Genomic DNA, 13,393 nt, shown 5'->3' with positions numbered 1-13,393 from the left:
ATGGATCAGAGCAAACAAAATTTAACTGCAGGATTTTCTCCTCGCGTGGAGTGTCTTGAAGATTTTGAAGGAGGTGGTGGAGGGGACAGGACCACGTCCCAGGTGGGAAGAGTCTGATCCTCTTCCTCTGAGTGCCCCTAAATGCCTTTTCCAGACGGATGTGCTTAGCTGACTTCACCTGTGATCAAATGGATCTGGCTTCTTCTCTGAAGTGTTCAGGGTGCACCATCGCCCCAGAGCTTCCGGCCAGGTGATGGCTCTTAAGATGACGGGTAACTGGGCAAATAGGCTGAAAGAAGGGCAGCTCATGAATAGACTCTCCCATCCCTACATCTGAGAGTTGTGAGTGTGTGTGTGTACATCTGGGACAATTACATGTACTTACAGAGAATATTGACTCTGGAATCTGGAACAATTGCCAGACAGTAACCTGCATTTGCCCTGGACTGTGAGAGTGAACTTGGCTTATGACACGGCAGTGGCTTTCAAAGGCATTTTCCATCAGGACCTCACATCTAAGATCTGCCCCATAAAGATGGATGAGAATGGCTACTCTGCAGTGGGAGCTGACTTTGGCCTGGCTGGCAAGATCTCTGATGTTGGCCTGGGGAGTGACACGCTGGCTGTGGTGGCCTCACCCTTCTGGATGGTGCCGGAAGGTTCTCTGAGACGAGCCCCACAACAAGACGGCGGATGTGTTCTCTTATGATGTCCTCCTCTGTGGGATCCTCAACGCATCCAGACTCTCTTCCCTGAACAGCGGATTTGGGGCTGGACTGTGATGCTTTCCAGCACACAGTGGGAGACTGTCCCCTGGACCTTCTGCAGCTTCAACTGCTGTCATACGGACCCCAAGCTGCACACATCCTTTGTGGAGATTGGGAAGACCTTGGAGGAAATCCTGAGCCACCCACAGGAGGAAGATCTGGAGAGGGACAGGGACAGCCAAGGGACTCTCAGAGAAAGGACTTGGTGTGAAGCAACTGAGCTTACAGGGTGACAATATCCCTCCCATGTCCCCATGCCCAAGATGTACTATCTGGCTGTCTTGAAGCCAGTTAGACCTCTCTCTAGTGTTGCCCCCATGTACAGTGAATGTCTTGGACCCCTATTACTGGCCCCAAGGAAGTGGTGCTTCCCATGCCCCTAAAACCAACCCTTTCAGTGCCCGCCAGGACCTCAGAGGTGGCAAGATCAAGTTCTTTGACCTGCCCAGCAAGTCTGTCCTCTCCCTGGTATTTGACCTGGATGCACCAGCGCCCAAAAGAATGTCCCTGGCCCCACCTGCTCGCAGGTGGTGTTCTTTGCCTGGTTCACCAGAGTTCTTGCATGAAGAGGCTTATCCGTTTGTGGGTTGAGAAGAATCACTAACTGACGGCCCCTGCCTTGCCTCAGTGATCACAAGCACAGAAGAAGAGCGATCCCACCATTCAGAGCATCTGCCCAACCAGCTGCTGCGGCCCGTGAGGCCAGGGACTGCTCCAGCCCCAGGAAGAAAAGGGTTTGGGGCCCAGGCCCCAGGGGATCAGTCCATGCCTTGGAGGTGCCCCTGAGGAGATGGAGGTAGAAGAAAGGCCAAGAGATTTGGCTCTAATCCCCTTCTCTGTCTCAGCCACAGGCCTGAAAACCCAGGGAGAGCAGAATGGGTGAGAGGGGTCAGTTCCCATCTCACCCTGGGGTGGACCTTCAGCTGAAGCCACAGGGCCCCTTGGCACACAGCCCGACTCTTCTCTTGAGCCCACAGAGCAGGCAGGCTAAGCCAAGCCAGGCTCAACTTTGGGGCTCCCAGGGCCCAGAGGCCACAGTGAGAGGCTTCCTAGTTAGGGCCAAGAGCGGATACCAAGCCTCTGCAATCCAGCAAGGAGCTCCGGCCCCCGCTCTCTTGTTTCTGTTTTTTTGTAGGTTTTTTTTTTTTTTTTTTTTTTTTTTGAAAAACTTTCCTGAGACCCTATGAGATTTAAAAATAAAGTTGGGCATTCCCACTGTGGTTCAGTGGGATCGGCGGCGGTGTTTAGGGAGTGCTGGGGTACAGGTTCGATCCCCGGCCCAGCACAGGAGGTGAAGGATCTGGGGTTGCCACAGCTGTGGCTTAGGTTGCAACTATGGCTCGGATCTGATCCTTGGCCTGGGAGCTCCATATGTCTCAGGGCAGCTGAAAAATTTAAATAAATAAATAAAGAAGTAAAGTCAGCCTTATAGGAGAAAAAAATAAAAACTCTGGTATTAGACATGAGATGTCAGGAAGGGGACCATTGACTAGAAGGGACCAGATAGTGATGAGGGCCCCTGAGGGAGTTTCTGGGGTGCTGCTACTGTTCTGTCTTTGACCTTGGCCATGCATACCCAGAGGGATTCCTTCTGTGGTACTCCTTCAAGCTATATACCTTATGAAGCATCTCTTGTTTGTATGTATGTTACACTTCAACTTAGAAGTTTAGGAAAATCAGGTGCTGGCTCCAACTGGGTCTGGTGTGGGGGGCCTAGAATCCCACCCGCCAAGAGTGAGGCTTCAGTCGCTAATGTGGGATCGTAGCTTCTCTGAAATATTAGCACTCTCCTCACTCTCCCCTCCATTTTGGTAAATACTTTTTTTTTTTTTTTTTGTCTTTTCGGGGCCACACCCTCGGCATATGGAGGTTCCCAGGCTAGGGGTCTAATCCGAGCCACAGCTGCTAACCTACAACACAGCCACAGCCACAGCAATGCAGGGTCCGAGCCATGTCTGTGACCTACACCACAGCTCACGCAACCCCAGATCCTTAACCCACTGATCGAAGCCAACCTCGTGGTTCCTAGTCGGATTCATTTCCCTTGCACCATGATGGGAACTCCAGGTAAATACATTTTTTTACTTTAGAAGAATAAAGTGCCAGAAATGGAACCTTCCTTCTCAAGGTCATGGAAGGTTAGCTTCCTCCCATGAAGGAAGCATCCAGTGAAGGCCTGCCTAGTGGGAGGGGCAGTCTGCTTTTCAAAGGAGGTGGCGGAGCACCTGCAAAGAGCTTCCAGTCCCCTACCCCAGACCCGCAGCCCACGAGTCAAGCTGGGAGACTGTGTTTATGACCTTGGTCCAGATTCTTCTGGTGTCAGGTAACCAAAACCTTCCTCAAGTTAGCTTAAGCAAACAGCAAACAGACACCCAGGACCCAGAAGCATCTTGTGGGACCCAGATCCAGCTTCAGCAGAATTGAAATCAGGCATCACAAAGCCACTAGATTCAAGGACAGTCATCCTCTCCTCATCTCTCTCTTTCCATGAGACCCCCTGATCGCCCATTTGCTTCTCTTTGGAGTTGTCTCCGTTTTCTTTCCCTGCGGACCAGTTTTCTCGGCTTGCTCTAGGAGAGAACTGACCCGGGACACGCGAATCCTGATTTGGGAGCGATGACTGACTTAGGATATGGGTCCAGTCATTCATAGACAGGGAGTAGGAGGCAGTGGTTCAAGCATGGAGCCCATGAGAGAGGGGACCTTGGAGATGGAGGTTTGTGTGCTGAGCAGACAATGAGCTCCCTCTGTGGCATAGCATGCTAAGAATCCCGTATTGCTGCAGTTGCAGCTCAGATTAGATTCAGATTAGATTCCTGGCCCGGGAGCTTCCATATGCCGAGAGAGAGAGGAGAGAGAGAGAGAGAGAGAGAGAGAGAGAGAGAATGAGACCCAGTCCCAGTTCATTGGGTTTTCCGAGAATAAATAAAATTTTAAATATATATGTTGCTTAGTAGATGAACTGGCATAGAAAAAGCTCACTGCATTATTTTGTGCTCTCGTTATTACCGTTATTTCCTCCACCCATGCCCAGGTTCCTCTCCCTTCCCCTCCCCCAGCCAGTGTTACCAAGTCCCAGCAGGTCTTCTCCCACGAGCCTGGCTTTTGGTGGCATTGGAAGAGGCACTGGGAAACCTGACACTGGCAGGGCTCGCCCCAGCTCAATGCCATGTTGGTTTCCCACTGGCTTGACAGAAGGGCCTCAGAGCTTTGGGGACCCAGAGTGCCCCAACTATGGCTTAAAGCAGCATCTTCTGATGTGTGGTCCATGCAGGACCACCAGCAGCTTAGTTGCCTGGGCACCATTCAAAATACAGATCTGGATCTTTTTGGAATTTGCCTATTTTTTCTTCATCTTCAAGGCCCTGCTTGAGCTGCCTTGGCCCATCTTTCAGCCTCTTCTCACCACCTCTTCTTTGCTTTCTGTGCACCAGCCTCTCTAGTGTTTTTGTTTTTGTTTTTGTTTTTTCCATTTCGTTTTCTTTTCTTTTCTTTCCTTTTCAGGGCTGCACCTGAAGCATAGGGAAGGTTCCAGGCTGGCAGTCAAATCTGAACTAGCCTACGCCACAACCACAGCAATTTGGGATCTGAGCCACATTCTGCAACATATGCTGCAACTTTCAGCAATACCAGATCCTTAACCCACTGAGCAAGGCCAGGGATCGAACCTGCATCCTCATGGATACTAGTCGGGTTCTTAACCCATTGAGCCATAATGGGAACTCCATCATTTTCTTTTTTTTAGTTTAAAAAATTGACATAAAATTTACTATTTTATCCCTTTTTAAGTGCACAGTGCAGAGCCATTAAGTGCATCCTGACCATCACCTCTCTGGTTCCATTTTTTAGCATCCTAAACAAGTGCATTAAAAAATAACTCTTGGGAGTTCCCGTCGTGGCGCAGTGGTTAACGAATCCGACTAGGAACCATGAGGTTGCGGGTTTGATCCATGGCCTTGCTCAGTGGGTTAACCATCCGGCGGTGCCATGAGCTGTAGTGTAGGTTGCAGACACGGCTCGGATCCAGTGTTGTTGTGGCTCTGGCATAGGCTGGTGGCTACAGCTCCGATTAGACCCCTAGCCTGGGAACCTCCATATGCCATGAGAGCGGCCCAAGAAAATGGCAAAAAGACCAAAAAAAAATAAAATAAAATAAATTAACTCTGGGAGTTCCCATCATGGCGCAGCGGAAATGAATCCAACTAGGAACAAGGACAAAAGAAAAAAAAAAAGTATGTAATCTTCTTGGAATTGATTCATATGTATGCTCTGACATAGGGGTCAATCTTTTTTTTACACTGGAGTATCTGATTGACTCATTTCCATTACAGGAAAAATCACTTTTATTTCATTTATTTTTTTTTTCTTTTTTTCCTTTTTAGGGCTGCACCTGAGGCATATGGAAGTTCCCAGGCTAGGGGCCAAATTGGAGCTGCTCCTGCCAGCCTATGTCACAGCCACAGCAACGCCAGATCCAAACCGTGTCAGTGACCTACACTGCAGCTCACAGCAACGCCAGACCGCTAACCCACTGAGCAAGGCCAGGAATCGAACCTCCATTCTCATGAATACAAGTTGGGTTCTTAACCTGCTGAGCCACAATGGGAACTCCTTTACAAAGACATCTTGGTCATGAATAAATATCCAAATAGGTTAAGGTCTGTTTCTAGATTCTCAATTCTGAGACTTTTATCTGCTTATTCTAAGTCCTTGATGCATCTATTTTTAAAAATTTTTATTATTGGAGTTCCCATTGTGGTGCAGCAGGAACACATTCAACTAGGGACCATGAGGCTCAGACCCTGCATTGCTTTGGCTGCAGCATAGGCTGGCAGGGCTGTAGCTCCGATTGGACCCCTAACCTGGGAACCTCCATATGCCACAGGTGGGGCCCCAAAAAAGAAAAACAAAATTTTATTATTGTTGTCATCATCATTATCCCCATTTTACAAGTGAAAAAGAGGCCCAGAGAGTCTAAGTAACGTGCCCAAGTAATTTACTAGTTAACCAGAACTGGACATGGAACCAAGGCATCTGGCTTTTCAGTCCATGCTCTCAAGAAGTTTTATAGGAGTTCCCGTCGTGGCGCAGTGGTTAACGAATCCGACTAGGAACCATGAGGTTGCAGGTTCGGTCCCTGCCCTTGCTCAGTGGGTTAAGGATCCGGCGTTGCCATGAGCTGTGGTGTAGGTTGCAGACGCGGCTCGGATCCCGAGTTGCTGTGGCTCTGGCGTAGGCCAATGGCTACAGCTCCGATTCGACCCCTAGCCTGGGAACCTCCATATGCCGCGGAGCGGCCCAAGAAATAGCAAAAAGACAAAAAAAAAAAGAAGAAGAAGTTTTATAGCTTTTCCATCTGAATACTTCAAATAACATACAACAAAGTAGCTTTGAGTGAAGAAGTTGGTTTGTGAACTAGGCTCCTGCTTCTCCATTCTCTGGACATTGAATAAAGCTTAGCTGCTTTAATTTCAGCTTCGGTTATGTATTTGGCTGTATGAACCTTAACAGAAGAAACTTCCCCATGGAGACAGAGAGCCATGGTCAGGTTGGGGTCCGAGCCAGGGTCCATGTGACTTAATGAGGTAACACTGGGAAGCTTAGGTGCTCAGGGGTTCAGATCTTCCAAATCTGGGCACTTTAGGACGAGTAAGAAAACTAGAGACTTGGAGTTCCCTTGTGGTGCAGTAGGTTAAGGATCTGGCATTGTCACTGTAGTGGCTCAGGTCACTGCTATGGCATGGGTTGGATCCCTGGCCTGGAAACGTCACATGCCTTAGGCATGGCCAAAAAAAAAGAAAACTATAACAAAGGAAAAAGAAGAAAACTTGAAACTTGGCATGACATTTCCAAGTTGAATCTGGATTCTTCTTGTTTTATGCTTATGATTTTTTTTTCTCTTTTAGGAGACACAGGTGCAGCAGGCTAGGAGTTGAATCAGAGCTGCAGCTGCCAACCTATGCCACAGCCACAGAAATGCCAGATATGAGCCTCACCTGTGACCTACACCACAGCTTGCAGCAATGTTGGATTCTTGACCCACTGAGCAAAGCCAGGGATAAACCCACATCGTCATGGATAGTAGTAGGGTTCGTTTCTGCTGAGCCACAATGGGAACTCCTGTTTTTTCTTTTTAAGTAGCATATGGAACTTAAGTGGCAAATGGAACTTCCCAGGCTAGGGGTCGAACTGGAGCTGCAGCTGCAGGCCTACACCACAGCCATGGCAACATAGGATCCGGGCCACATCTGCAACCTATGCCACAGCTTGAAGTAATGCCAGATCCTTAACCCACTGAGTAAGGCCAGGAGTCAAACCCACATCCTCATGGATACCATGTCATGTCAGGTTCTTAACCCACTGAGCCACAATGGGAACTCCTGAATCTGGATTTTAACAAGAGCATCCTACAAGAGGAGACCACTGAAACCAGCTGTAATATACCTGCTGTCAAATGATTCTGCCCTTTATAAAATGCAAATTGTTTGAAAGATTCTTTTAATATTATAGGTGTTACTTCACAGTATAAATGCATGTCATTATTTGAAATCATTCACTTTGGGAAACAGGCATGGTTTTAAAATAATAAAGCATTTCACCAAGTATATTGAAAAAGAAAAAATAAAAGTAGGCTTTGAGTGAAGTCTTGACGCTAGGAACGCGGCAGTGCAGAATGCCTTTAAAGAGAGGTGGGTGGGCCGTTGTGCTTCTGGCTCAGCCTGAAACTGCGGCGCCCCTTCTTTCCCAGTCTGACCACTAGAGGGCGCGGGTCACTTAAACTCTCCAGGGATCTCACTCCCTCCACCCCTCCCCTCCCTCCCGCCCCTGGTTACCCTTCAACCAATCATCAAATATTTACCCAAAGCATAGTTCTTCGGGAATGTGAAAAATTGCCTAATCCTGGAGCTCCCCTCGTGGCGCATCGGTAAAGAATCCGACTAGGAGCCATGAGGTGTTCGATCCCTGACCTTGCTCAGCTGGTTAAGGATCTGGCGTGACATGAGCTGTGGCAGACCCGGCTCGGATCCTGCATTGCTGCGCCTGTGGCGTAGGGTGGCAGCTGCAGCTCTGATTGGACCCCTAGCCTGGGAATCTCCAACCTGAGGCCCTAAAAAGCAAAAAATAAAATAAATTAAAAAATTTAAAAATTGCCGAATCCAGTCTCCACACAGGACTACAACAAAAAGACAAAAGAGGACTGCCCTCTGGAGTAAATACCTTTAGCGAAGAAAGAAACCTCCCATTACCTGGCTAAGTTGTTTCATTCCCAAACTATTTAGTATTAAAGTTCCTCCTTAAATAATCTTTCTAGCGTAAACTAGATTCTTTTGTTCTGCCCTTAGTGGAAACAAGGAGGAAAGCATTCTCATGGCAACTACTCTTCAGAGATGCTTGTAAATAAGAAATTGTTAATAAGAAAATGCATAGCTCAGTCCTCACTTCTCCCGAGGATAAAATAGTACGTGATTACATTTCACCTACTTAGCGATTTCCAGATTTCTTTGGTCTCTCTCCAACTTCTCTCTGCCCCTTTTGAACTGTAAAATACGAAAGTGGACTTTGCACTCCCATGTTCTCCCAGTGCCAGATTTACTCCCGAATTCTTGAATGTTACCCTGTTATTATACCTAAGAAATATGCAATCATTCAATAAAATAATTCCTCTTTTATCAACTTGACGAAGAATTATATATTCATTAAAACAGCAAACACAGACATGACATAGCAATATGAAGCATGCTTAATATTTTGTTTAAAAATGCATACAACCCTGCACCTCTGCTTTGATTAAAGCTGTAACACTTAGATATTTATGGACAAAGTCTAGAAAGTAACAGGAAGACAAAAAATAATTGATTGGCTTGGGGTTGATGGTGATTACTTCTCTTTGTTTTTCATTATTGGTATAATTTTGAGGACTTTTGAAAAAAAACTGATTAAAAATATTTTATTCACTCAGCAACTTGAGCACTCATTATGTGTAAAGACATATGTGTTGCAAGGAAGACAAATGCAGACACAATCCTGCTGGTCAGAATAACCGTAGCTGACTATTGTTAAATGCTTGCTATACCCTACCTACTATTATCATCCCTATTGTATAGGTTAAGAAAGTGGGGAACAGGAGTTCCCATCATGGCGTAGCGGAAAGGAATCCGGCTAGGAACTATGAGGCTGTGGGTTCGATCCCCATCCTCTCTCAGTGGGTTAAGGATCTGGCGTTGCCATGAGCTGTCGTGTAGGTCACAAATGCGGTTCAGATCCAGCATTGCTATGGCTGTGGCTCTGGCTGTGGTGTAGGCTGGTGGCTACAGCTCTGATTCGATCGCTAGCCTGGGAATCTCCATATGCTGCAAGTGCAGCCCTAAAAAAGAAAAGCAAAAAAAAAAAAAAAAAAAAAAAAAAGTGGGAAACAGAGAGCTCAATTAGTTTATCCAAGGTCACACAGGTAAAAGCAGGACCAGACTTTGAACACAGCCACTCCAAATATGCAAGACCTTAGGCTTAATCATTATACCACACTGCCGCTCAAAATAGCCTAATAAGATAGAAAGAGATAAATGACAACCATTCAGCAAATATTTATTAAGCATCTACTACATGTCAGGTACCAAACTAGGGGCTGGGAATACACTGATGAGCAAGATAAACACAGTCTCTGCCCTCATGGAGTTCAAGGTCTATAGAGAAAGCATCATGGGCATTCAGAGAAGAAAAAGAGAATATGCATCTTTGAGGTTGTAAGGAAGAACCATCTCCTTCCACTCTCTGTTCCATTCCCAGTGATAGGGATGGAGTAGGCTAGTTACACAGGTAGTTGTCGAAGTCCCATAGGGGACCGCAGATAGAGAGGGAAACCTAGGGGACTTTGGGAGACCACTGTTAGTTAATCATCGCTCAAGAAAGCCGTCAGAACACCATGGAACAAAGCAGGCTTGCTTCACGATAAAACATACATACAAACATGTGATATGGCTCCAAAACCATACATACAAATATGTGATATGGCTCCAGTCATTAAGTGAAAGATAAAATGAGGTCCGCGTTCAAGTTCAGCAAGCTCATGATCCGTAGGACCAAGGACAGGAATTTAAGGGAAAGATGAGATTTCAAAGCAGGAGACCCTCATTATGCAGAAACCAGAGATGATTCAACATATTTTAGCATCTGTTACCACCCTTCTGCTGATGTGAAGAAAAATCAGCACCATGAAAGTCCTCGTGTGACCTCATAGGGTCAAACACTCTCTTACCCAATAGGAAGGAGGAGCTATGACGTAAGCCTGACGTCTACCTGAAGAATGAGGAAGAAGCGCATTTCCCCTCTCCCTCCACTTTCCTTGGATTATAAAAATATAGCCCATCTAATCCTCGGGGCTGAGCCTCCTCACCTGCCCACTTGTATCCCTCACAAGTGTCCTATCTCAATAAAGCTATTTCTTACCTATCCATTTGTCTCACAGAAATCCTTCTGCACTGAGGCACAAAGAACCTGAGTCTCACTAAGTCTAGATACCAGGTCAGTGGTTCTAATTTTTTTTGAAAAAGTGGGTTCAAGTTCCAATCTGGGTTTAGGCTGGATTCCAGTCAGAGGTGTTTGGGTTTCTTTTGGAGAGAGTATTCAAAACTAAGAACAGGATCAGGACTGAGATAGGCCATTAAAGTTCCTGCCAACCTGAGATTCTAGCCCCTGTTCAATTTTTACCCAAATGATCCTTGAACATTAAGGGTCAAGCACTGAGCTAGACCCTGGAAATACAGCTGTAGACAAGCCACAGTCCTAGCCCTCCAGGGTGTTTTAATCTAATGAGGCAGACAGACAGATAAGAAATTCCACTACCATACATTAAGGTCAGTGTTAATAAGAAGCAGTTCCCTGGTGGCTGAGCGGGTAAGATCTGGCGTCACTGGTGTGGCTCTGGTTATTGCTGTGGCGTGGGTTTGACCCCTGGCCTGGGAACTTCCGTATAAACAAAAATAATTTTAAGAAATTAAGAAGCACAGAATGAGATGGGGCACTATGAAGGCTGGGAGCAGACAGCAAGTGACATCTACACTGAGCAGTGACATAGGACAAACTGAAGTTAGAAGGTGTGTGGGGGGGGTGTTCAGGGTGTGATCCAGGTTGGAGGGAACAGTTTGTGCAAAGCCCTGGCAATGAGAGCGCCTAGGATTGTAACAACACTGTGGTTTAGACAGTTGTGCCAATTAGTGCCACTCACTTGCGGATTAAATTGCTAACTTCCTTCATTGCTCATTCCCAAATTCAGGAAGGGTGCCACCTAGAGCCAAATTGAGACGGCCTCTCCATTTGATAATGCCAAAGCTCCAGGCTAGCTTAGCCCACCATCAACACATCAGTGGGGGTGTTTACAGGCTTCTCCTATCATTCACTCATTCAGTCAATCAGCAAGCCCTGTGCTCGACTCCAGAAGAGGGCTCCACCTGGCTCTCTTGGGGACGCGTGGGGAATATCCTCCACATCTCTGAACCCCACACAGACTCCAGTTCAGTCCTTTACACTCAGAGTTACCCCTAAGTCTATGACAGAACTAAAAGAAAAATTCATGTGATGGCTTTTTTTTTTCCCTCTTGCTTTTTAGAGCATATCTGCAGAGTTTGGAGGTTCCCAGGCTAGGAGCTGAATCGGATCTACTGCTAGCCACAGCAACTCAGGATCTGAGCCGCGTCTGCAGCCTACATCACAGTTCACAGCAACACCAGATCTTAACCCACTGAGCAAGCCCAGGGATCAAACCCTCATCCTCTTGGATACTAGTCGGGTTCATTACCGCTGAGCCACAAACTGGGAATTCCAATGATGACCTAATTACAATCTCAACCCACATTCTCCACAATTCCAGTCCCTAATCCCAACCCCTCTACTGCAGCACATCAGGGCCCACACTTTGGACTCTACTACTTGTAAATGCCAAGTTGCTCAACGCTGACAGAGGTGTAGTATTGTGGATAAAAGCAGAAACTTCAGATTCTGAATAATCCTGGTAGAAGTATTAGCTGTATGATATTGAGCATGTTACTCAACCTGCAGCAGCCTCGGTTTTCTTTGTCGGTAAAATGAAAACAGCTCTTTCACTAGGGTTTGTTGAAAGAATGCAACTCGTCTGAGTTTACAGCAGTAAAGGAGACAGCAGCGTAAGGGTATTATCACGTTGGTTGGCATCTAATGGAAGCTGTATTAGAATGCTGTAATGATGTATGTATAGAGTGTGGTAGATGATTATATTGATGACGAAGATGATGTAGGACAGCCGGTGGTCTGTCCTTTTAAGTCATTTGCTGGAGTCACAGCAACCCTCGCCAGCCCACACAGCTTCCAGCGCCAGGCCCTAAAAAAGGAAGCTGAGCTCCGCCGTTCCTCGGACTTGGTCCACGCCCAGACCTCCTTGGGGACCGCCAGCCTGCGTCACTAGCCCAGCCCTCCGGCTCCTCCCGGCAGGGCCCACACATGGTGGGAACGTGAGGAGGCGGGGCCAGACATGGTGCCTCTAACCAATCGCCCGGCAGGAGGCGCCCAGCCAATAGCAGAGGCGCTCCAGGGCCTGAGGGCGGGGCTCCAAAGAGTAGCGGCGCGTCATAGGTCACTGGGCCAGCTGGGGGCCGGGCTCGCGGCGCCGACGGGGGCGGAGCGGCCGCAGTCAGAGCAGTCCAGGCAATGATGGCGGCGGCTGTGGCGACCGCTGCGGCGTCCTCCCCGGCTCCCGCTGCCGGCGCGGAAGGCGCCTCTTCGGTGCACTGGTTCCGCAAGGGGCTGCGGCTCCACGACAACCCGGCGCTGCTGGCGGCGGTTCGCGGGGCGCACTGCGTGCGCTGTGTTTACATCCTCGACCCTTGGTTCGCGGCCTCCTCTTCAGTCGGGATCAACCGGTGGAGGTGAGGGGGCCCCGGGCGGGTTTGCGGGTCCGGGGAGCGCAGTCTAGCCTCTGAGGCACGTACCCTAAGAGGGGGGAGGCTCTGGCCCCAGTCCCCTCTGCTGAAAGCCCCCGACCTGAAAGAGATGGGGCAGGGAGGCGCAGCTGAGTCTCCAGTGGGGAGAAGCCGCGACGTGGGTAGCAATTAGTCCCATAGTTAGGGCTTGGGTGGGCCAGGGCTCAACCTCTGGCACGGCGCGTTCTCACTGTGTTATCCCTTTTGGTCCTCACGACGTCCCCGTGAAACAAAAATCATGATCCTCATTGTACCGATGAGACTCTGGAGTCTTAGAGATACAAAGTTGACCTGCCCAAGGACTTGCAGCCGGCGAGTGGCAGAACAGGGACTCCTGGTCTAGGGTTCTTAGGGTTGTGCTCAGGGAGGGGAGGACGGGAGCTATTGCGGTATGAGGGCCGGGACAGGTTTCTGAAATAGCACGGCAGACACCTGCATTCTTCAAGAGCGCTCCTGAAGGTCGTCTTAAGCTTAAGCCTCTGGTTTGTGTGAATTCATTTTTTCACCTATCCTGTCTTCCTTCCACCAAGATCATCCAGTCTCTGGAGGTGTCTAGAGACTCTGACTTAGCATTAGGTAGGGCAGGTGCCTTTGCTCCTTTATTGTAAATAAAAGAACATGCTCTCAAGGGCACGTTCATTGAGAGGCACTCTGTGTCCTGGGCTAGAGAGCAGACAG

General features: G+C 48.2%; 1 protein-coding gene and 1 pseudogene across 4 annotated transcripts in view; both read left to right on the top strand.

The window, feature by feature from the left end:
• On the top strand, positions 1–1,744 carry LOC100517929 (annotated as a pseudogene).
• The window catches only part of CRY2 (cryptochrome circadian clock 2), a 33,280-nt gene continuing 32,271 nt past the window's right edge, over positions 12,385–13,393 (top strand). Inside the window, exon 1 of one of the 4 annotated variants that reach the window (XM_021083144.1) lies at positions 12,385–12,661. In XM_021083144.1, coding sequence (XP_020938803.1) covers positions 12,444–12,661 — 218 coding nt within the window. In that variant the 5' untranslated portion in view covers positions 12,385–12,443. The remainder of the gene's footprint in view (positions 12,662–13,393) is intronic. The other 3 variants (XR_002341486.1, XM_021083145.1, XR_002341487.1) reach the window with 3 other exon arrangements.

Source organism: Sus scrofa, chromosome 2 (assembly GCF_000003025.6).
Source record: "Sus scrofa isolate TJ Tabasco breed Duroc chromosome 2, Sscrofa11.1, whole genome shotgun sequence".
Taxonomy (NCBI): domain Eukaryota; kingdom Metazoa; phylum Chordata; class Mammalia; order Artiodactyla; family Suidae; genus Sus; species Sus scrofa.
This window is presented reverse-complemented; position numbering and strand designations above follow the sequence as displayed.